Genomic DNA, 24,397 nt, shown 5'->3' on the forward strand with positions numbered 1-24,397 from the left:
ATAAGGAAATATGGTGGATGCACCCTATGGAATACTACGTAGCAGATGGAAGCAATGAACAAAATATGCAAATAGCAACATGGATAGATCATCAAAATACAGGGTTAGGTGTAAAAAATACTTAGACATAGAACAAGGTCTAAGTGCCAAGATCATTTTATAAACTTAAAATTATGCTATATTTATTGGGCTGGCCAAAAAGTTTTTCCGTAAGATGTCATGGAAACTGTACGAACTTTTTGGCCAACCCAATATATATGGTGAATAAAACACTCTTTTTTTTTTAAAGGACACATACACACCGAAGAACATATATTAAATATATTACAGTGTCTGTGGAGGGTGAGATAGGGAAATATGAATGAAGAAAGAGGATGGAGGGTAGGGGAGTAACCAAAAATAAATACAACAAAAGAAGGGCCTTATATCCATCAATAATCACAGAGACCCTGTAAGGTGGCTCTCAATGACCTCTGCTTCCTAGTGTCCATACCCTTATGTAATCATCTCCCCTTGAATGTGAGCTTGTAACAAACAGAATATACAAAAATAATGGAACATCATTTCTGAGATTAGACTGGGACTTCCACCTTGCTTACTATCTTTTGCTCTCTCATTGGACTACTCTAAGGGAAAACCAGCTACCATGTTGTGAGTTGCCCAGTGCAGAGGCTCACATGGCAAAGAACTGATGGAGGCCCAAGGGCAACAGCCAGTGAGGAACTGAGGCCCCCAGTCCAACAGACCAGAGGAACTGAATCCTGCCAACAACCATGTGAGGGAGGCAGGAAGTTGGATCCTCCCTCAGCTGACCCTTGAGATAAATGCAGCCCTGATTGATACCTTGACTATAGCCTGTGCAAGACCCTGAAGCAGAAGCACCTAGCCAAGTTATGCCCAGAGCCTGACCAAAGAAACCGTGAGACAATGAATGTTTGTTGTTTTAAGCCATTAAGTTTTCCGGTAATTTGTCATGAAGCAATACAGCTAAGAACTAAGGTCTATAAGTAATTCAAGACTGAGCATCTGGGGTCCAAAAGAAAAGCAAAAAAAATCCCGTGACTGAAAAGTATGACCACTGATAATATTCCATCTTTTTTTTTTTTTTTTTGGCTGTACACGGGCCTCTTCCTGTTGTGGCCTGTCCCGTTGTGGAGCACAGGCCCTGGACGCGCAGGCTCAGCGGCCATGGCTCACGGGCCCAGCCGTTCCGCGGCATGTGGGATCTTCCCGGGTCGGGGCACGAACCCATGTCCCCTGCATCGGCAGGCGGACTCTCAACCACTGTGCCACCAGGGAAGCCCATAATATTCCATCTTAATAAGAGCTCTGTGGTCAGGGACCATGGCTCTCTGCTATTTTATGGATATATCCCCAGCATCTAGAACCATGCTTCCTTTCACACAGCAGATACTCAGTAAATCTTCGAATGAATGAATACTGTCAGGTTTTGTCTAACTACTAAGATTTCTTACTTTTGTCCAGTTTCTGACCCTCAGCACTCTCACACTACTTGATCCTCAAATCACCCCTACCAGAACTGTGCGACTGCTTTTGCTCTGAAGCTATATATGCCCTACAGTGACGCCTAGTCTGAGCAATAATGTTATAAGGGTACAGCTGGAGCTGGCTGCTGGCAGTATATCGCTGATCTGGATAAGCACAGATAGCAAGACTCCAACGTCTCTTCCTTCTCTCTCTCTTTTCCTTAACAGGCTCCCTCCAGATCTTTCTTCCCTTTCCCCAACTAAAAAAAAAAAAAAAAATCTAAATTGTTACTTATATATAGGTTGTCCCTTTGTATTTCTGAGGGCCAGGGCTCAATGTTCCAAAATTCACAGAAGTCACTCCAGGCCTTCTCTGAAGGTTCCGTGTTATGGATACTTCTTTCTAGTCAGATAAAATTCCTGAGGAGCCAATGAATCGACATTTTCTAACAAACAAATGTAAAGTCAATCCAAGGCCACATTAAAAATGACCTGAAAAATTCTTGGTTATCAAAGAAATGATGTGTTTACTGAAAATGTATCAAAATACCATGCAATGAATAAATGTTAGACAAAAAACAAATTTTCCTATTCTTAGTATCACACATTCTTCTTCTCAAATGAACGTCAACACTGTAAATTTATGAGATTCTTCAATTTTCAAGAATATATCCTTATCATTGCCAAAATTACACTTTAGGAAGACAGAATTTGGGTCTACCTGACACAATATCTGGCAGTACTTGAAGAAATGAATATATGTGAAGAAAAGTCTGTAGACCAAAGTTTAACCACAGTGAACTGTAAACACTACCTGTTGGTTCAATTAATAGAAAATGAGATTATAAAATTATAAAAACTGAGACTGTCCAAAAACACACTGTTGGTTTTTAAAGAGATTATTAAAGAGAAAAATAAACATAAGCATAGGTGATGCATGCTTTATCTCACAGCAAGCTTTTCCTTTACATGATCCTTCCTATCAGAACCACCCTTTTGCTTAAGTGTACTGAGTATTTATCTTAATGACTAAATTCATTTATTTAAACTAAGTAAGATGCAACATGAAATTTTAATTCAAATAACAGTCAAAATTTTTTAAACACTAAAAACTCAATATTACAGCAAAATTTCTAGCAAACTTAATGTGATGCTGTGTGGTCCACAAAGAGTATCTTTTTAAGCAGTCAAACAGCTAAAAAACAAACAATCCAGAACCATTGTTGTAAACAGAAATTCAACATTGTTTTTAATACAGTAAATTCTACAAGATTCTCTAATCCTTAGTATTTGTCAGAATTGTGATACCAGTTTCAAAATAAGATGCAGAATCCATTGTAGACTATATAATATGCCTAATACTGAATCTATAAAATGTAAAAAGGTCTTGAATAATCAATGCCATAAAGGAGCTTTATATAACTTTTCATAGTCTAAGAATGCTGGAAAGTCGATTGGCACTGCCTTTTTTTTTTTTTAAGATATGAAACAAGTCACAAGTTATTAATACTAATACAAGACAAAGAGTTTTGCCACTATTTCTTTGTGTGAGAACTCAATGATTACAAAAACCATCTCCTTTGGAAAAGAAAATAAGGCTGCACACTGAGATATTTAGGCCTGTATGAACATCACAAGAATCTTTCAATACCTTGGTGTTCTAGCATTGTGACTATGGGGCAAAGATTTATCGCACACATTCTAAAACGTTAGGAATGTCCTCAGCAGTATCTAAAGGTCTGATTTCAAAGAGGAAGACAAATGAGTGCTTTCAAGAGAGGAGCAATGTTAGTAACTGATATAAATGTTAGTAACTGATATAAAAATGGCACTTCGCAGTTAAAAGAGAAAATTATTTTTGAGTAAATAAGGGCCTGAGACTATCCACTGCAAAGCATTAAGGACCCACGTTCATCGCTAGCTTCATCACCGTATAATATACAGTATGAAACAAAGTTTCGAGGGATACGTTTTGTAAAAGGTACCGACTCTAAACAAAAAGGGCCATAGCCTCCCAGAGGACGCCCGGCTCCAGAATAAACTAAATAAGAAAGAACATCCTCAACAATAGCACACCTACCTAACAAAACATAAGAAAGGAAGCTGCATCCCCAAAGTCAAGGCTTTTGGTGTTTTTTTTAGGGTAGAGGGTTTCGGGCGGGGGCGTGGACGAATTCGGGAGAGGACCCGTCAAAAAAGCGAGGAAATAAAAACAGGTTGTCTCGGCCGGAGACTTCTCCAAGGAGACAGGCCTAGAGTGGGATCGGCAGGAGCCCTCAGAAGTCTCCGGCCGGACAAGACTCCTCCGGTAGGGGGAACCGTCATCCGAGCCACAGGTGTCAGCGACAACAGCAAGAACCTAGGACCTCGGCGCAGGCATCGGCAAGTTCACAGCAGAATGCGCAGCGGGATCGCATCACAGGCTCCCGAATCCCTCGCCGACCCGGCCACGTGGGTCGGGGATTCCCAGGAGACCTAGAGAGCCAACACTCACCTGTGTCTCCGAGGCTCCTCGGGAAACCGCCCAGCGGCAGGCGGAGCGGGAGGGCCGAGCGGCGCACCGGGCAGCGATGAAGGACGGCCCTGCCCTGTCCTGTCCCAACCACCCTGTTTTGTGCTCACGGACCCAGCACTGCCTGGTCACCAGTCTCGGGGCGCTGCTTTCACTCTCCGAGAATTTGAAGGCAAACCCGCCAGGGTCACTTCCGGTGTTGGGAGGAACCTCGGTGACTCCGGCGCAAGCTGGGCCACGCCCCGGGAGCGAGGACGCCGGGCGGCGTGCGCGCGCCTGGCGCCGGTTGGGCGGGGTCGACAGAAGTGGGGCGGGGCCGACGAAGGTGGGGTGGGGCCGACGGGGAGCGCCTGCGCAGTCCCGCGCCACAGCCTCCCGCGCGGACTGGGCAGGGGCGGGTAGTAATGACCCAAACTAGAGCTACCGTCTCGTGTTCCTCAATATGTTTTTCGCGGTGCTTCCTCACTTTTCCTCCCGCTTGATTTTCATCACTCTCTTCAGAGGTTAGGAGGTCAGAGTGTCTATTTTACAGGTGAGTGTCAAGGGTCAAACAATTCGTTTGTGACAAATCCTGTTCTAGAACCAAATACTCAGAATTTGGCTGAGGCGCTTGTCACGACATAACATGAATAAAATAGAGAATGGGTAAACAAAGGTATTCGGACACAATGATGGTGGAATTTTATATTCTTGATTTTTTTGGTCAACGTATTAATGCAACCAGACAACAAAATTATGTTCCACGATGTACAGAAACATACCTACTCGACAGTACTAGTGGTCATGCTTCCTCCAGGATCTCCATCCTCTACTTCCACCTAAGGTGGCATAGAAGGACTTAAGACACGTTATCCTCTACGAATGCATGGTAATTAAAATTCTGATTTTAAAACATCCCATTAATTTAACACAGACTTATATAAAGGCAATTCAAGGGAAATACATCCATTCAGTCCACAGATGTTTACTGAGCAACTAATACATGCCAGACAGCATTGTAGGCATTGGGTAAACAGTGGTCAACAAAATAGAATGTTTCATGAAGCTTAAAGTCTTGTGAAATTCTCAACTAAGTAGAAAATAATAGTTTCGCTATGATGGATTTGAACTCTATTGTAATGTAAAGTATAATTCGTATAGGAAAGTATAATTAGTATAGCTTTTTGAAATGAAAAAACAATTCAGGGAGGTACAGGTTAATTACCCTAGTTAGACTGAATCAACCTTCATTTTTTATATGAGTGAAAAGGTATGTTGAATTATAAAGGCAATTTATAGTCTAAAAACTTCTCAAAGGGCATATAATGAATACATATTACATGACTCCATTTATATGAAATTCTAGAACAGGCAAAAGTAGTCTGCAGTAACAGAAAGGTGGTCAGTGTTTGCCTGAGGCTGGATTGGGGGCTGGGAGAAGTGAGGTGAAGGACTAGACTGCAAGAAGGCATGAGGAAATGTTTTGAGGTGATGGAAATGTTCTATATCTCAATTAGAGTAGTGGTTAAGCAGATGTATATGTTTATTAAAACACTGAACAGTGCACATAAAATGGATGCATTTTATTGTACATAATTTATACCTCAATGAAGTTAATTTTTAAAATTAAAAAACAAAAAACCTCCAAACAGTGGCTTACATTTACTACTTCTGTTTCTTCACTAGTTGTACTAGTCTAGGAAGACTAGGGTACCCTGTAGTAACCTCTCTAAATTGAAGAGGTTTCAAACGCCAAGAATTTTTTTCTTCTTATTTACTCTATATGTTCATGATAGAGTGGATGCGCGCACTGGGACCCTGGAAACAGTGGAAACTGGGACAGTGGAAAAAAGAAAATGCGATAACTTGCATAACTTCTGCCTGGATATAAGACGTGCCACTTCTGTCCACATTTCATTGGCCAGAGCAAGTCATATGGCCAAGGCTGATTTCAAAGAGATGGGACACTGAGCTCTACAGTGTGCCCTGAAGGAAAAACAGAATATTTGTGTACCGCCCTCATGACTACTACACTAGTCATTTCTTCTTTTACAGTGTGGCTTCTACAACCACCATCCCTCTAAAATTATTGTGTCCAAACTGGGACTCAGAAAAATTGGAGATTATTTTTTCTGGTGAATGGTGACAGTAATTTGGCAGGATCATAGGACACATCCCGGGAAGTTAATGAAAAGTAGGTAAAAAGGTAGGTGCCAGGGCTTCCCTGGTGGCGCAATGGTTGAGAATCTGCCTGCCGATGCAGGGGACAAGGGTTCGAGCCCTGGCCTGGGAAGATCCCACAAGCCACGGAGCAACTGGGCCCGTGAGCCACAATTACTGAGCCTGCGCGTCCGAAGCCTGTGCTCCGTGACAAGAGAGGCCGCAATAGTGAATGGCCCCCGCTTGCCACAGCTAGAGAAAGCCCTCACACAGAAACGAAGACCCAACACAGCCATAAATAAATAAATTAAATTAAAAAAAAAAAAGGTAGGTGCCAGTAAAGAGTTTAAATTTTGTTCAATAGGCACAAAGGAGCCATTGAAGGTATTCAAATGAAGGCATAATTTAGATAGGAAATAGCAAGATTGATTTGGCAACTGTGAGTAGAAGGGTTTGGAGGGGAGAGAGAATAGATTGGGCGACTCTTGCAAGAAGTGTTGTGACTCCTGGAATTACACAGGAGGGAATGACATGCAGACCATTTCTCGACATTATGTATTTGCTGTCTCTCTTGCCCCAGTAGGTAAACTTTAATGAAGTTAGATACTTCCTCCATTTGACTAGGGCAATGTCTAGCATATTGCAGACATTAATTAGATATTTGTAGAATAAATACATTAAATCAGTAAAAAATAGAATTTGGAGACACTTTTTACATTTCATCAGAGAAATCTAAAAGGACTTTCAGGACTAGTTTCACTCACCTGGTTATTGCAACTGGCAGTCCTCCTCTACCTCCTTCAAAAATTTGAGCCATCTCTTGGGATACAGAGTATGTATAAGACTAGAAAATTCTAACCATGATTAAGAATCTGCTAAAAAAAAAAAAAAGAAGAGGGAGTTCTTTGGTGGCCTAGTGCTTAGGATTCCAGGCTTTCACTGCTGTGGCCCAGGTAAGTCCCCTGGTCGGGGAACTGAGATCCTGCAAGCCGCGGATCAGAATCTGCTGAATTTTTAGATTATGTCACAGTTTTTGCAGCAACAAACTGAGACAGATCCTCAGTGCTGTTCATTAACCTTATGCACATTCTTCCTAAATAATAGCTTCCATCACAGACCTGCTACTCCCAGATTTCTGAATGCCATAGGGAAAAAAAAATCACACCACCTTGAAGACTGATGCACCACAACTGCATGATGTCTAACCCACCTGAAACATATTTTTCTGCATGTTCCACTTCAGTTATCTCTCTTACTCTTCACATTAGTTATTTCAGACTTTCACCACTGTCCTCATGCCAGCCACATACCCCTTTCTGCCCTTTCAGCAAATCACTATGTCTCCACCTTCAGAGAAAATAGAAGCTGTCAGGTTGAAATTCCCTCAACTTGCTCAGTGAGGCAGAGACTGCCATCTGCCCACCAAATACACATTTTCCTTGGTAACAGAACCTAGCTTGATTAAATTGGGCTGCCTGGAATAAGGACTACATTTTCCAGATTCTCATGCAGCTAGGTGTGGCCGTGGATCTTCTGGCCAGTGGACGTGTTGTATAGAACTTTTAGGAAGGTACCTTACAGGGAGAGGCCCTGAAAATCCCCCTTCCAGTCACATCATCCCCTCTTTTCACCAGGTTAGAACAGGGAAAAAAATGGATAGAGTATAAGCAGCCCACTACTGACCATAAATGACCTTTAGGATATAAGCCATGTGATGAAGATAGCAGAACTGAACAGACAAAGTCTGGAATGACCTTGTGGAGCTGTTATAGCAGGTGTGGACTGCCAACTCGATATTGTCTGTCTAAGCAGTCGTTGTTTTGGGTTTCATATGCAGCATAACCTAATCCCAATACTTTGACCCTCCAACTTAACAAATGTCTCTACCTCACTCTTGCCCTTTGGTTTTGCCTCCTGTCTCAAAGAAAGTGTATCTTCCTTTGTCTAAGCCCCATTCCTCCACTTGAACTTAAAGATTTTATTTTTTATTTCCATTTTATGAATTTATATTTGGATAGGCAATGCATTTACATGGTTCAAATTCAAATGATACAAAAGCTTATATAGTGGGAAGTCTTTCTACTATTCTTGCTACCTTAGAAATCCAGTTCCCATCCCCAGAGACAGTAACATCAAACTCGTTAACTACCTTCCAGAGATACTTTTATTATACATGCAATTAAATAATGCAATTTATTAGACCTCTCATGAGCTTTCTATAATTTGCTAGTTTATGTCTTCAATCAAGGAAAATTTCCTTTTGGTAATTTCTTATAGCTTCTATTTTCTTGTTGGGATTGCCTATTTGTACATTTATGAGAACGTTTTTCTTTACATTTTCATGCATAGTTATAAGAGCCATTGTAATATCTTTGCCAATTCCAGATGTTGGAAATAAGATCTTGGGGTCAGCCTCCAGTGATTGTGTTTTCTCTTGAGACTAGGTCATATTTTTATATTTCTTTGTATGCCAGGTAAGTTTGGATTGTATCATGGATGTTGGATATATTAAGTTACACTCTGGATTCTGGGATATGCCTCTGGAGGTGTTCTGCTTGGTTAAGCAAGCAATTAACTTGGTTTAATTTTCTTTCTGTTGGGCAGCATCTCAAATGTCAGTTTAGTTCTTTGATTCTTAGGATGCTTGGATTCCTCACCACACGTATGTGGTTCGTGATTCAGCTAGAGATTTGGGCCATTCTCAGGCAAGATATCATAAAAATGAGACACTCATCTAATGCCATTCCTCTCTCCCAAGTGTTGACTTCCACCCAGAATCTGCCTGCTCTTGGTTCCACTTCTGTATCTTTAGTTCTTTTCCCCCTGAATTTATAGTTGTTACATATGATAAAGTCAATCCATCAGGAGCTTACTTGGTCATACTAGAAGCAGAATCTAGAATTATCTTTCAAGTATGTCATTTGGTTGACAGTTGGATAATAAACTTGAAGGACCAGAATGAAGTCAAAGACTCCAGTTAGGAAGTTATTACAATAATTCAGTCAAGAGTTGATGAAGACCTTCACCGGTCAGAATGGCCATCATCAAAAAATCTACAAACAATAAATGCTGGAGAGGGTGTGGAGAAAAGGGAACCCTCTTACACTGTTGGTGGGAATGTAAATTGATACAGTCACTATGGAGAACAGTATGGAGGTTCCTTAAAAAGCTAAAAATAGAACTACCATACCACCCAGCAATCCCACTACTGGGCATATACCCTGAGAAAACCATAATTCAAAAAGAGTCATGTACCACAATGTTCATTGCAGCTCTCTTTACAATAGCCAGGTCATGGAAGCAACCTAAGTGTCCACTGACAGATGAATGGATAAAGAAGATGTGGCACATATATACAATGGAATATTACTCAGCCATAAAAAGAAACGAAATTGAGTTATCTGCAGTGAGGTGGATGGACTTAGAGACTGTCATACAGAGTGAAGTAAGTCAGAAACAGAAAAATACCATATGCTAACACACATATATATGGAATCTAAAAAAAAAAAATTGGCTCTGAAGAATCTAGGGGCAGGACAGGAATAAAGACGCAGACGTAGAGAATGGACTTGAGGACACGGGGAGGGGGAAGGGTAAGGTGGGACTAAGTGAGAGAGTGGCATGGACATATACACACTACCAAATGTAAAACAGATAGCTAGTGGGAAGCAGCTGCACAGCACAGGGAGATCAGCTTGGTGCTTTGTGTCCCCCTAGAGGGGTGGGATAGGGAGGTTGGGAGGGAGACACAAGAGGGAGGGGATATGGGGATATATGTATACATACAGCTGATTCACTCTGTTATACAGCAAAAACTAACACATCATTGTAAAGCAATTATACTCCAATAAAGATTTTTTTTTTTAAAAAAAAGTGTTGATGAGGGCCTTAACCAAATTAGTTTAACCAAACAATGGGGATGAAGATGATGAATTAGAGAAAAATGCACCAGGTAAATAACCGAATTTCATGAATCATTGCATGGGAGACAGACAAAGTATAAAATGACCTCAAATTGTTTTGCAAATCAGATTATACACGAAGACAAAGTACACGTTAGTTGGGGTACAAGTTCAGCAACAGTAACAAATGGTATATATATATATATATATATATATATGAATTTTTTTCCTTTTAATATTCTGCAGTTGGACAGACAGCCCTGCTTCATGCCATCTTTCAGGTAGCCAGGTTTTATTCATTTTGTTAATCCACCATCACTAGGGTATTTTCCTGGATTTTATGGGTCAATATAAAGTCATGATTCTATGTTCCATCCTGTGGGAAGAGGGAAGGAGCAAGTGAAGGGCAAACAATATCAACTTTAGGTGTATGAAGTAGTTTTTTGTTTTTTTTTTGTGGTACACGGGCCTCTCACTGTTGTGGTCTCTCCCGCTGTGGAGCACAAGCTCCGGACGCGCAGGCCCAGCGGCCATGGCCCACGGGCCCAGCCGCTCTGTGGCATGTGGGATCCTCCCGGACCGAGGCACGAACCCGTGTCCCCTGCGTTGGCAGGCGGACTCCCAACCACTGCGCCACCAGGGAAGCCCTGAAGTAGAATTTGCATGTGTCACATCTGCTCATATCCCAGTGGCCAAAACCTAGTCATGTGGCCACAACTAATTACAAGGGAATATGAGAAACATGGGCTCTAGTGGGACAGTTGAAACATGAACAGGGATGGGGGCTCTATTAGTAAAAGGAAAACTGAGAGAATGGAAGCTGGAGAACAAGAGCAGCCTGTGTCATTAGTCAACCCCTCTGGGAGCTAGGAACTCTTGAGAATCCCCCTTTTCACTACAGAACAAATTTAACCCTCCTCCAGGGAAAACAAAGTCCCACCCAGACTGTGAATCCACCAAAATGTCCCGGATCTCTGTGTGACTTTATGTAAGGGAGAAGGAAAGACTGGATATTTGGGAGGACAACTGCCTATGTCTCAAACATAAATTTGATATCCTCCCTTTTGCCTTCACACAAAAGCAGATACATTTTCTGTGTATTTGCCTTTGGCATAACAAGGTATGGTCACAATTTTAAGCATGCCAAACATGGATCCAAAATGCAGTAAAATGAGAGAGCCAATGAGCTAGACGGAGGGTCCCACAATGGCACCCGTCAGCACCAGGGTCCACGCAGTAGAACAAGCTCCAAAGAATGGCTGCCACCAGTGTCTATGTTCCCAGGGTAAGCCGCAGCTGCCTCCCACCTCAACAGGAGACTCTCCAGGACCAGGAGTGTATGTCCACCATTCAGTCATCTGCTAGAAGATGGTGTGGAAGTCACGGAAAAGTAGCTTGGGCAAAGAAAGAAATTAAATTGTGATGCAGGTCTGCTGAAACCACAGCTAACCTGGCTGAGAGCTCCTGGACGACGATGATGACATATGAAGGCAAACACAATGTATTAGAGACATTTTCTCTGGAACATATCATCAGAATTAAAAAGGAAATTGGATTCCATGGAGTCCTTATCACTTCTCACCCACCAAAAATATGCTAACTAAAAGGACAAATAAATACATTAATTGGAAATCTTAAAAAAATGTAGTAAAATGAATCATAAGCATAATGCAGTTTGCATGAGCTATACAACAGCCTCATATAGACCAAATATAAATTTACAAGTGGGACTTCCCTATAGGTCCAGTGGTTAAGACTCTGCGCTCCCAACGCAGGGGGCCTGGGTTCGAGCCCCGGTCAGGGAACTAGATCCCGCATGCTGCAACTAAGAGCCAGCGCAGCCAAATAAATAAATATTAAAAAAATTTTTTTACAAGTGAGTGCAAACAAGAGGATAAAAGACCTAAGAATGATGGTAGGGACTTCCCTGGGGGCACAGTGGTTAAGAATTTGCCTGCCAATGCAGGGGACACGGGTTTGAGCCCTGGTCCAGGAGGATCTCACATGCTCTGGAGCAACTAAGCCCGTGTGCCACAACTGCTGAGCCCATGCGCCACAACTACTGAAGTCCTTGCACCTAGAGCCTGTGCTCCGCAACAAGAGAAGCCACTACAATAAGAAGCATGTGCACTGCAATGAAGAGTAGCCCCCGCTCCCTGCAACTAGAGAAAGCCCAGGTGCAGCAATGAAGACCCAACGCAGCCAAAAATAAATAAATTAAAAAAAAAATGATGGTAATGCTTGAAAAAGGGGGAGAAAAACCCTAAATATTTGTTCATCTTTGTAAAGTTGATTTAAGATGTAACAACAACATATATACTTTATTTGGTAGGCAGTTCATGTGATAAAGTAAAAAGATTATAAATAAAGGAAAAGAGATTAGCTAATAACTTCACATTTTAAAAATTACTAACTGGGCTCAAATGATACTAAATGCAGAGTTCAATAATTAAAAAAGGTTTAAATCTGTGATCTAAAGGGAGCCTTTAACATGAAATATTTATTGTACTTATACTGGGCAAAACGAAAACTTTACTGGGCTACACTAACTTTAGTTTGCCTTAATTTAAGTAGGGATTATCATTAGCTATATATGTTTTAATTTCAAAGCATCAAATTTTTTTTTTAAAGAACTTTAGTACTTTTTTTATTTTTTATCTTTGTCTGCGTTGGGTCTTCGTTGCTGTGCGCGGGCTTTCTTCTAGTTGTGGTGAGCGGGGGCTACTCTTCGTTGTGGTGCACAGGCCTCTCATTGCGGTGGCTTCTCTTGTTGCAGGCCACGGGCTCTAGGCACGCGGGCTTCAGTAGTTGCGGCACGCAGGCCCTAGTATGCGCAGGCTTCAGCAGTTGAGGCGCGCAGGCTCTAGGGCGTGTGGGCTTCAGTAGTTTTGGTGCATGGGCTTAGTTGCTCTGCAGCATGTGGGATCTTCCCGGACCAGGGATGGAACCTGTGTCCCATGCATTGGCAAGCAGATTCTTTACCAGTGTGCCACCAGGGAAGTCCTTAAATTTTTAATCATAAATTTTCTCTGAGAATAAAAAGATTAAATTTTTGAATTAAAAAATCAACTTACTTAACTAAGCAGCCTAAAAGTCAGCCTTCCACACATAATTTAAAGATTTGAATTTTGCTTTTTTTTATTATGATCCCAGCAAATGTTACACTAGAGAAAATGATTGGGGAAATACAAATAGATTCATTAAGAACACAGGCTGATTATTCGTATCTACTACATTCAGAAGTATGCAAAACAATTTAGTTATATTGCAATGCTGTAACTCCTTTTCCTAACAAAGCATTATTTTATAAAACTGTAGTGTTGTATTGATTCAATTTTAATACAAAATACTTATATACATAATACAATATAAAAGTAAACTGTGGTATAGTGCCTTCACAAAGGGATCTATTAAGGCGCTTTACAAATACACCATTATGTTGATCCAAATTACTTTTTGTTTTAGATTAAAACAAACAGGCTAAATGTTTCACTTTAAATACCAAAGGGATTTTTGTTTATTAAAGAAAAATTTCTAAAGTACCTTAGGTAACAGCAGCAGCAATATCTAAAAATCCTCCCACTGTATTCTCTAATTTCAACATATTATTAAGTCAGAAGAAAACATTTCCACTCACAGTTTTGCACTTTGCAACAGCAGAAGGTAATAACTTTTTAAAAAAGTCAATCTCAAAGTGACTTCTTAGTCATACATTCTATAGTTTCTATTACAAATAAGGTAGAAAAGATACAGCAACAGGGCCTGCCTTAGGACGTCACTGGACAATACATAACTGTATCTACAATTACATAATTATAGAACACATTTCATAAATACCACTGATATGCATAAAAGGGGTGAGTATAAGAAAGACAGCAAGTTTTTTTTTTTAATGAGTGGGAAAATTATTTTAAAAAGAAAACATGATCAATGTTTTCACTCAATTTCAATTGAGAGCATATAGATTTTTGACATCGTTCTCATCTTTTTGGTCAGGAAGCACCAGATTCTATACTGGAAGATCTGGATATAGTTTGGGAATAAGACAGCTAATAAGTATATCCAAACTGCTAAAAATGCAGATACGAAAGGCTTGTACACTGCTTCAGATAAACACAAAAAGCTTATACTGTCAGAGGAAATTTAAAAGAATACAAAATTTGTAGTGTCTGTTACATTTGAGGAATAAGGGCAACACAGATTTTGGGGGGAGGGAGGGGGAGAAGACAGCACCTTAGTTTTCCTACAATGTAAATGTAACAAAGTTGGTTTTATTCTGTATTGCACCATAGTCCAGAAATAAAACAACTAAATGGAAATTGCAATAAATCTGACTGAGAAAGCCTGAAGAACAAGGGGGATAACTTAAAAATTTGAGTACTGAGCTAGAAAGTTCTTGAACTAATTTGTTTTGCATAGAATTTTACAGGACTAATCAAACGTTCCATGAAGTGAAGACTGCCATCTTATATAGTGCATTTTCCTACAATCCTCTGAGTAGAAGTCCTTCAGAAATATTTATTAAGCTTGTAACAAGCCAAACATGTATTTCAGTGCCCTCAAAAGGGTGTGTTTAAAATGTCTTGGTGCTGTACCAGCAAGAGAGGCAGTCCTAAGGATATCTTATCACATGGTACAGACCTTTCACACCATAAATTATCAGTGTTTATACAAGATGTGCTAATCTGAGTACTAATCAGTAAACTTACAGCAAAGTTCCTAGTTTAATATATCAGTGTTCTTGCAGGACAGAGGTCCCTAACGAAGAGTTTGTGACAGGTTTCAACACATCCAAAATCGCTAAACTGCATGCAACATTTTGTGCGTATGTGTTGATGTGCATTTTTCTGGGAAGAGAAGCCACAGCTTTCATCAGATTCTTGGAAGGGCCAATGACTCCCAAAGACCTACCATTACATAGTGGCTAATGCACTGGTTTACAAGCTGAGAAGACCAACTATAGAAAGGCCACCTATAGAAAGGAGGGAAGTGTGAGCTAATAAATCTTTTTTGCTCTCCCCAATTCAACCAGAACAGCTTTGTCTTTAATTTTACTTGCATACATGATTCCATTAGCTTTTATTTGAAGAAAGCTGTAAGTTTGAAAAATCACTAAAATTATGCTTCTTCTCCACAAATATTGTTTTGATGAAACAATTCCCTATCAGTGGAGCTTCAGGAAATAAAATACAAATTTTACTAATGTGAGAATAGAGCCCTTTCCCCCTTCCTAAAAGTTAAGCTAAATGTATTTTGGTATGAAACCACAAGTTGTCCTTATACCTAAGTATTATATATAACAGTAATGCTGAAAAACATACTGTTTAACCTTAATAAGTTAGGAGGTTTTGAATTTTCCTAAGAACACTATGTATTTTTTCCTAATTACTAATGGCCACCTTAATTAGGAATTAAATAATGTTTTTTTCACCAATTAATCTCTGCCTACAGGTAAAATATTGCCAAATAGCCACATTTTCTTTTGCCAGTAACAATCTGTGTATGCATCTCTGTTCTGAAAGAGGAAAACTATATAACATTACTGATGACATAATCAAAACTGTCACTATATAGAAAAAGTACTTTTCTAGTAAGTACTCACAAATAATTTTTAATTAAAGTTTCATATGAAGCTGAAAATGATCTCTCTGCTTAGGATGTGGAACTTTTTTTTAATTTCAAAGTAAAAATATGAAAGATCTTATTAGCTTTTAGTATTGAAAATTTTAATTTATGGCAGCTTTGTTCCCTTTAAAAACTGAAAGCAGCATTAAAAATACCAATATGAAAAGAAAAATGGTAGTGCTTTGCTTCTTTCAAAGCCAGTAATTTGCTGAGATATGTTAGAAAATTAAGTATTCCGCAGATGGGATAAAAAGATAAACTGCACTAGTTTTCATCTGGATGAGCATACTGTTTCAACCCTGTATTTCTTAGTTACAAAATGTGAATTATACAGATTATCATTAGCCTAGGAACACTCACCACCATGATGGCTTCATTTCTATAGCTTATTTTTTTCCAAAAACAAATTATGGGGGAAGAAAAAAAAAACACCTCTGTAAATGTGGGGTATATTTCATATTTGGTTAAAGCAAGATAAAACTAAAACTGTCTTTCAAAAAATTTTCAAAAATTCTTGTTTTTTTAAAAATTATTTAGTATATGTACAAATAGATATCAGGCTTCTCCTTTTAAACAAAGCACTATTTTTTATTTTAAGTACTTTAAGTACCAAGAACTGACTATAATATTCAGCTCATAATTTACTTTATAACAATTTTTTTCTAAATTACTGATTAAAAAGGCTGGAATAAATTAACATTTCAAAAGGATTTCCCATAATTTAGGAACATAAAAAATTGTACACAGAGCACACATACATAGCTCTGTTACATTTGCATAATTTTACTCTCAGAGCTTCAAAAACCCCTGCGTTTCAGGCCTTATTGCAAAGCCTCATTACAATTATTTCCTAGTGTGTTAAACATACACTAGGTCACGACTTTTGATCTCTGAGCCTGTGTGCTGATCATCTTCATCTGACTGTTGCTCTGAGCCTTGTGAATTAATATATTCATATTCAATAGGCTTTGGATAATTATATGGGTAGCCATTGTCATCAAAAAACCTCCGAAAGGTAAATTCATAGAAAGCATGTTCAGGGTGCTTTCCATTTTTATACCATCCGTTCAGAGTGTCATTTACATTTTCTTCTTCATTATCATCACTCCGTAACTTATCAGGATCAACAGGATCAAAATTTGATGTATCTGTTGGGTGTGTGATTTTAGGAATGTATGAAGCAGACTGCTGTCTCAGGTCACTGGAAAAATCAATTGTTTTAAAAAACGGATGAGCTTTTATTTCATCAGCACCATTCTTGCCTAAGCGATCTTCTGGTCCTCTGCAGAGTTTAATAATAAGATCAGAGGCTTCAGGACTCAGTTTAGCTTGCGGTGGGATATGAAGAGATGTTTGCCAGTTGATAACCTTTAAAGAAGATTTTTAAAAATTAGAAGGAAAGAAATAAGAAAAACAAAAATTTCCTCCAAGTTTCAAATGAAAAAATCTTACTGGACTATCAGTGTTTTCTTAAAATAAATTGCATTGTAGTTCACCTTCCTTACCTTTTTATTTTACTTCATTTTTTTGGCCATGCCGCACAGTTCGTGGGATCTTAGATTCCCCCATCAGGGATCGAACCCAGGCCCTTGGCAGTGGAAGTGTGAGTCCTAACCACTGGACCGCCAGGGAATTCCCTCACTTTCCTCACCTTTAATAATGAATCGGTGGGAAATAACTTTTCTTTCCATTCCCTCCTCTCTAGACAACTTATACTCATATTACATGACTCACTGTAAGTTTTAGTTCCCCTGTTAAGACCTTCAACCTACGGTAGAAATGACTTTCTACTGTGCCTCCCCAGTTCTATATATTTCCTTGTAGCATAATATCTCTAATACTTTGTGGTATCTATTTATGTCTGTGTCCTACTACAGTATAAAATTTCATAAGGCTATAGACCATGTTTTGTCTTTGCATTTCCCAGTGTTTGGCAAATTGCCTGGCACATAATTGATAGATATTCAATAAACACTTATTGTTTTGAATAAACTGGAATGAGGGAGGGAGAAAGGAAGGGAGGGAGAGAAGGGGTAGGTCTCCATAAATATTTATTAAATAAATGAACTTCATTCTTCCTTATTCATATATGAGCTTATCAGTGCTGTGTAGGGAAGAAAATTAAACCCCCTCTTCAATAACCAAAGTAAAAACTCAACGGACCTTTAGGCCTTGGCGCGTAACTCGGCTCAGTCCAGTTCAAGATGCTGATAAACAGGGCTAGTGCTTGAAAGCTTTATGAGGAGATAACATGTATTTGAACATGTTATGATTGATATATACAGAGTAGAGGTTTTTGCTTACTGTCCCTTTCATGGTGGTAGCAGGGGAGAACTTCTGAAAAGGTGCCAAATATCTGCAAGAACATGTATCTGCCCCATAGAGAATTTCTGTAGAATTCAATTCCATTTAAACTATTTAAAATCATTTTTCTGCCAACCAGCCCCAGCCTGAAGCCCAACATAGTAACGAGACTAGCTATCCTAGCAATACAACTATCTTAAGACAACTTTGTCAGCTGCTTTAATTTACAAAGGTTAGTTCTAAATCCCATTCTTTTGACTATTCTAAACATTGTATGTTTCAAAGTATCCTTTTAAAAACTTGGTTTTTTGTGCTTACATTTTTTTCTATAATAGATCATTCTGATGATTAAATTTGACCCCTTTGACAGAAAATGGATCAGTGGATTCCTAAGGATCAGGGAGGAGTTTGTGCATAGGGTTTCGGGGACGGGGGTGGGGGGTGGGGGGCGGGTGTTGAAGAACTGTTCTACACTTTGATTATGGTGGTGATTGCATTTATCAAATTTCAGAGTGAGTTTTACTGAATGTAAATTCAACGTGAATAAACATGACTTTAAAAACTTAAAAAAACCAAAAAACAAAAACTCAATGGATGGGCTCAACAGCAGAATGGAGATGTCAGAGGAAAGAATCAGTGAACTTAAAGAAAACTCGATAGAAATGATACAATCTGAACAGAGAGAAAAAAGTTTGAAAATATGAGAACCTCAGTAACCTGCGGGACTATATCAAAAGGTCTAATGTTGGTGTCAGAGTTCCAAAAGGAAAAAATATGTGGTACAGAAAAAATATTTGAAGAAATGATGGCTGAAAATTCTCCAAATCTGATAAAAGACAAACCTGTAAATTAAAGATGCTGTTTGGTGTCAAGAGACACCAAACAGGACAAGCCCTAAGAAATCCATGCCCAGACAAATCTTAATTACAACACTGAGAGCTAAAGAAAATTTCTTATAAGTGTCCAGTGAAAAATGATGCATTACTTGAGGGAACAATGATTTGAATTACTGTAGATTTCTCATCAGAAAACTATGGAGGACAGAAGTGGATACGTTTTAAAGTGCTGCAAGAACTGAAACCCAGACTTCTATTACCAAGTGATAATATCCTAAGGAAGGTGAAATAAAGACATTCTTAGAGGAAGGAAAACTAAAATGATCTGCTATAAGCAAACCTGCTCTAAAATATTTGCTAAAGGAAGTTCTTCAGACAGAAGGGATTGATAGAGAAAGAATCATAAAACATCAAGAATGCAGGAAAGCAAGGAAAATGCTAACTATCTGCGTAAATACAAATGACTATTCTCATCTTGAGTTCTTTAAAATAAGTTGATGGATGAAAACAAAAACTGTAACATTGTTGGATGAGGCTTTTTATTTTTTTTGATGTGGACCATTTTTAAAGTCTTTATTGAATTTGTTACAATATTGCTTCTGTTTCATGTTCTGGTTTTTTTTTTTTGGCCAGGAGGCATGTGGGATCTCAGCTGCCCATGCTTTGGAAGGTGAAGTCTTAACCACTGGACCACCAGGGAACTCCTGGATGAGGTTTTAAATGTATGTAGACGTGATGTATAAAAAACTAAGACACGGGGCTTCCCTGGTGGCGCAGTGGTTGGGAGTCCACCTGTCAATGCAGGGGACTCGGGTTCGAGCCCTGGTCCGGGAGGATCCCATATGCCGTGGAGCAGCTAGGCCCATGCGCCACGGCTACTGGGCCTGTGCTCTGGAGCCCGTGAGCCACGACTACTGAAGCCCGCGTGCCTGGAGCCCATGCTCCGCAACAGGAGAGGCCACTGCAGTGAGAAGCCCACACACCGCAACAAAGAGTGGCCCCTGCTCTCTGCAACTGGAGAAAGCCCGCGCGCGACAGCGGGGTCCCAGTGCAGCCAAAAATAAATAAATAAAAAACAAACAAAAAAACCCTAAGATACAAAGGGTAGAGAATGAAGGGACCTATATGGTAGTAAGGTTCTACACTGAACTTTTAGTGGCAAGATACTGATTCTAAGTAGACAATGAAAATTTAGTATGTATCTTGTAATCACTAGAGCAACCTCTAACAGAACTATATAAAGAGATAATAGTCAAAAACACAGTAGAAAAAAAAAAAACACAGTAGAGTGAGATCTCATGGAAAATGGCAAATAGGAAGCCTCAGTGGTCAGTCCCTCCACAAAAACAATCATTAAACTGAGAAAAAAAAATTCAACTCTTATCATAATCAACCATTTTGGTACTGTGGAATCTGACTTGACCCTAAGAGCAACGAGGGGAGTGCTTCATGAAGGGAAAAGCTGCTAAAACTTGGTAAGATAGCAGTCTGCATGAACCAACTACCATTCACCATTGCTCAGCCCCACCGTGGTTATGGAGAGGGCAGCCCATTTTCCTGGTATGGTGCCAAGGTAGGCAGTAAGGACCCTGCCTTCCAAAAATTTGAGGCTGTGCATTTTGGTTGGTCTTGGTGATTCCCTGAGGGACCAGTCCAGCGGCCTGCCTTTCTTTTGACCCTCTCAGGAATACTTAAAGAGAGAGACATGCTTTCCTTTTCTGATACAGGCATTTAAGGAAACCTCTATCAAGTCACTGGATTAGGCTGTTTTTCTTTAACTTTTGATTCTTAAATAGTCTAGAGATAAGCCTGCTGTTGGGTATGTGACCTGCAAGTATTTTCTCCCAAACTGTAGCTTGTCTTTTCATTGTTTGACCATGTCTTTGGCAGACTGAAAGTTTTTAATTTTTGATGAAGTCCAAATTCTCAACCTTTTCTTTAATGAACCATGATTCTGATGTCATTTCTAAGAACTCTTCACCTAAGCCTAGGCCATAGAGATTTTCTCCTACATTTTCTTTTAAAAGTATAGCCTTTATGGGGCTTCCCTGGTGGCGCAGTGGTTGAGAGTCCACCTGCCAATGCAGGGGACACGGGTTCGTGCCCCGGTCTGGGAAGATCCCACATGCTGCGGAGCGGCTGGGCCCGTGAGCCATGGCCGCTGAGCCTGCGCATCCGGAGCCTGTGCTCCGCAACGGGAGAGGGCACAACAGTGAGAGGCCCGCGTACTGCAAAAAAAAAAAGTATAGCCTTTATATTTTATCTAGATCTATGACTCATTTTGAGGTAATCTTTGTGTAAGGTGTGAGGTTTATGTTGAGTCAGTATTTTTTGTATATGGCTGACCAATCTTTCCATCACCATTTGTTGAAATACTATCCTTTCTCCATTTGTACCTTTGTCAAAGAACAAATGGCCATATTTGTGTGGTCCTATTTCCCTATTCACTATCCTGTTCCATTATCTGTGTGTGTATCCTCTTGCCAATATCACACTGTCTGGACTACTGTAACTTCATAGTAAGACTTAAAATCAAGTAGTTGATTCCTCAAACTTTGTCCTTCTTTTAAAAAACTGTTTTTGTGGGACTTCCCTGGTGGCGCAGTAGTTAAGAATCCGCCTGCCAACGCAGGGGACACGGGAAGATCCCAAATGCCGCGGAGCAACTAAGCCCTGTGCGCCACAACTACTGAGCCTGCGCTCTAGAACCCACGAGCCACAACTACTGAAGCCCGCGCGCCTAGAGCCTGTGCTCCGCAACAAGAGAAGCCACCACAATGAGAAGCCCACGCACTGCAACAAAGACCCAACACGGCCAAAAATAAATAAATAAAAAATAAATTTAAAAAAAACCCCTGTTTTGTTATCAGTTTCTTTGTCTACCCGTATCAATTTTAGAATTGGCGCACCTATACCTACAAAAATTCCTGCTGGGAATTTTTATTGGATTTGAGTGAAATCTGTAGATTAGTTTTGGGGGAACTGATAGCTTTACTATGTTGAGTCTTCCAATCCATCAACACAGTATGATTCTCCATTTATTAAGATCTTGTTTTTTTCCATCAGAGTCTGTAACTTTTAGCATTCAGATCTTGTTCATGTTCTATTAGATTTATACCTAATAGAATTATAGGTATAATATGACCCAATATTATACCTAAGTATTTCATTTTGGGGAAGCTACTGTAAATGGTATTGTTTTAAAATTTCATTTTCCATTTGTTCATTACTTGACTATAGAAATACAATTGATTTTTACGTAGTACCCTTATATTCTACAACCTGGCTAAACTCACTTATTAGTTTTTTGGAGTTTTGCACAGATTCCCTGGGATTTTCAGTATAGAAAATTATGTCATCTGTGAATAAAGCAAGTTTTTATTTTTTTCTAATCTTTATGCCTTTTATTTTTTTTGTTGCTGTATTACACTGGCTAAGACTTCCAGAACTTTGTTGAGTAAGACTCATTAGAATAGACATCCTTGCCTTGTTCTTGAAATTAGGGAGAAAGCATTCAATTTTTTACACGCACAGCACCCACACAAATATACATGTATTTATACATATGCATATACTTACATATATACATATATATTAAAATGAAGGGGAAATAAAGACACTTTCAAACAAACCTGACACAAACCTGAAAGAATGCATTACCAGTAGACCTGTAATAAAAGAAATTCTAAAAGAAGTTTTAAATATAATGTATTAAATGCAATGTCAGAAGTTGTAACTTGAGGAGAGCATCATAGAAAATATGATATCTTAAGACATTCTCAGAGAATGATTAAAATGACCAGGAGTGAACCAGAAAGGGGGAAGGTTGTGAAACATGGGAGAGAAAGAAGGACATTCCAGACAGAGGGAATGGTACGAACAAAGGAACTGAGGACAAATTTGGACTTTAACCCACAGACAAGGCCACTAAAGGGTTTTTTAATGGGACAATTTATGGTCAAAATTGTGAGCAACTTTTCATTTAAGTGCCAGGGAGATACAGACATTTGTTAGTAGTTTGAGGCTAGAATGTGCATGAAAGGAAACAAAGCCAGCAGCCAGTAGTAAGAGTAAACTGGAATACATCTTCAAAAGGTACTAAAAACTTCTATGAGAATGAAATATGAATGTAGTGTATGAATGAGGAACAGTGATATGATGGAGATAAGCGTTCACTCATGGAATTTTAGTGGGTTCCTGTATCCTTACAAGTTCTTTCTTTAATTCTAGATTAAGATGCTCAAAGTAAAGGACTGATAAAGGTGTATGGTATTGGGACTTCATAACAATTCTTTTGGTATAGATTCTACACCTTACCTTCACTTGTGTTTCAAATGGTGTTTGTGCCAAGAAAGGAGGTTGTCCCACCAACATTTCAAAAAGAATGACACCAACACTCCACCAGTCACATAACTGTGTGTAGCCTAAAATAAGATACCAAAGTTATGGTTATTCATAAGCACTTTTTAAAAAGTGCTCAGAATTAATACAATCAAAATTAATATTAAATCAACAATTTATACTGTAAAATTAATACTTTTATTATAAGCCTGAAACGAGCCATATTCTAATGTAAGTTTCAGCTGGTCTAAAGGCATACTGAGATTATTTATGAAACAAACGTTTTACCTGTTCGTAACAACACTTCAGGCGCAATATAATTGGGAGTCCCAACCAAAGAATGTGCAAGACATCGCTGGTGCTGGCGTGCAGCTCTCCGCTCTAGTGGCTTCAGTCTATCTCCACATCGACAGTTAGAGGGGTCACCCCATTCATTACTGAAATCCATACTATCTTGCCGTGGATGGTCACCTGTATAGTAAAAAAATAAATAAAAGCAACAAGAGTAAACCTAGTCTGTTTAACCTTTTGACGTCATAGTTCAGAGTTAACAACGCTTCCCCTTGTTGACAAACTGAGACACAATGTATGGCAAATCACTGATGGTGTTTATTAATAATTAGAGCCTGCACTCTTGAAATATCAATAGGATAAGTTTTACACTAAGAAAAATAAGCCTAAGATGCAGTAATTTACTCAATATTAAGTGATGACAGTAAAAATCATTTGAGTAGGTAGGATTGAGAATTTGGTACTCAGACTGCTCTGCAATACTACTCTGGACAAAGTTTCAAACAAATTAGATTTGTGTTTCATTCATTCAGCAAATGACAACGATAATAATAAAGACACTATTCTCCTCTCAGGCAGCTTCTCGGTAGGGGAGAAATACAACAAACAAATACATATATAAGAAACATAATGATGCATTCCATACAGAGAATCAACATGGGGTGGTGATATGGCAAATGTTCTAGGGTGTCTTGGGAAGACCAACTGAGGTGACATTTGTAAAAAAATAAGAGGAACTCAACCATCTGAAAACCAGAGCAAGGCGCCCACACAATCCCAACAGCACCAGAGAGAAGAGCAGTGTGGTTCGTAAGGGGAGAACGGTAGGAAATAGAGCAGGAGCCAGTGCACAAGGGTGTGCGAGCGAAATAAATGGTCTGCTTTTTCCTCGAAGTGCAGCAGGAAGATACTGGAGAGTGTGAAGCAAGAGAATGAAAAGGTCTGATAAATGTTTAAAAA

General features: G+C 39.3%; 2 protein-coding genes across 2 annotated transcripts in view; both read right to left on the minus strand.

The window, feature by feature from the left end:
- KATNA1 (katanin catalytic subunit A1) overlaps positions 1–4,121 on the minus strand; it is a 35,938-nt gene extending 31,817 nt beyond the window's left edge. The window contains exon 1 of the mRNA XM_030853197.3: positions 3,982–4,121. The gene's annotated coding sequence lies outside the window, so the exon portion shown is untranslated. The remainder of the gene's footprint in view (positions 1–3,981) is intronic.
- Positions 4,122–13,111: 8,990 nt separating this feature from the next.
- The window catches only part of LATS1 (large tumor suppressor kinase 1), a 41,814-nt gene continuing 30,528 nt past the window's right edge, over positions 13,112–24,397 (minus strand). Inside the window, exons 6-8 of the mRNA XM_030853184.3 lie at positions 23,435–23,617; positions 23,123–23,229; positions 13,112–17,033 (exon numbers count right to left, since the gene is read on the minus strand). Coding sequence (XP_030709044.1) covers positions 16,524–17,033; positions 23,123–23,229; positions 23,435–23,617 — 800 coding nt within the window. The 3' untranslated portion in view covers positions 13,112–16,523. The remainder of the gene's footprint in view (positions 17,034–23,122; positions 23,230–23,434; positions 23,618–24,397) is intronic.

Source organism: Globicephala melas, chromosome 14, assembly GCF_963455315.2.
Source record: "Globicephala melas chromosome 14, mGloMel1.2, whole genome shotgun sequence".
In the NCBI taxonomy this organism is placed as follows: domain Eukaryota; kingdom Metazoa; phylum Chordata; class Mammalia; order Artiodactyla; family Delphinidae; genus Globicephala; species Globicephala melas.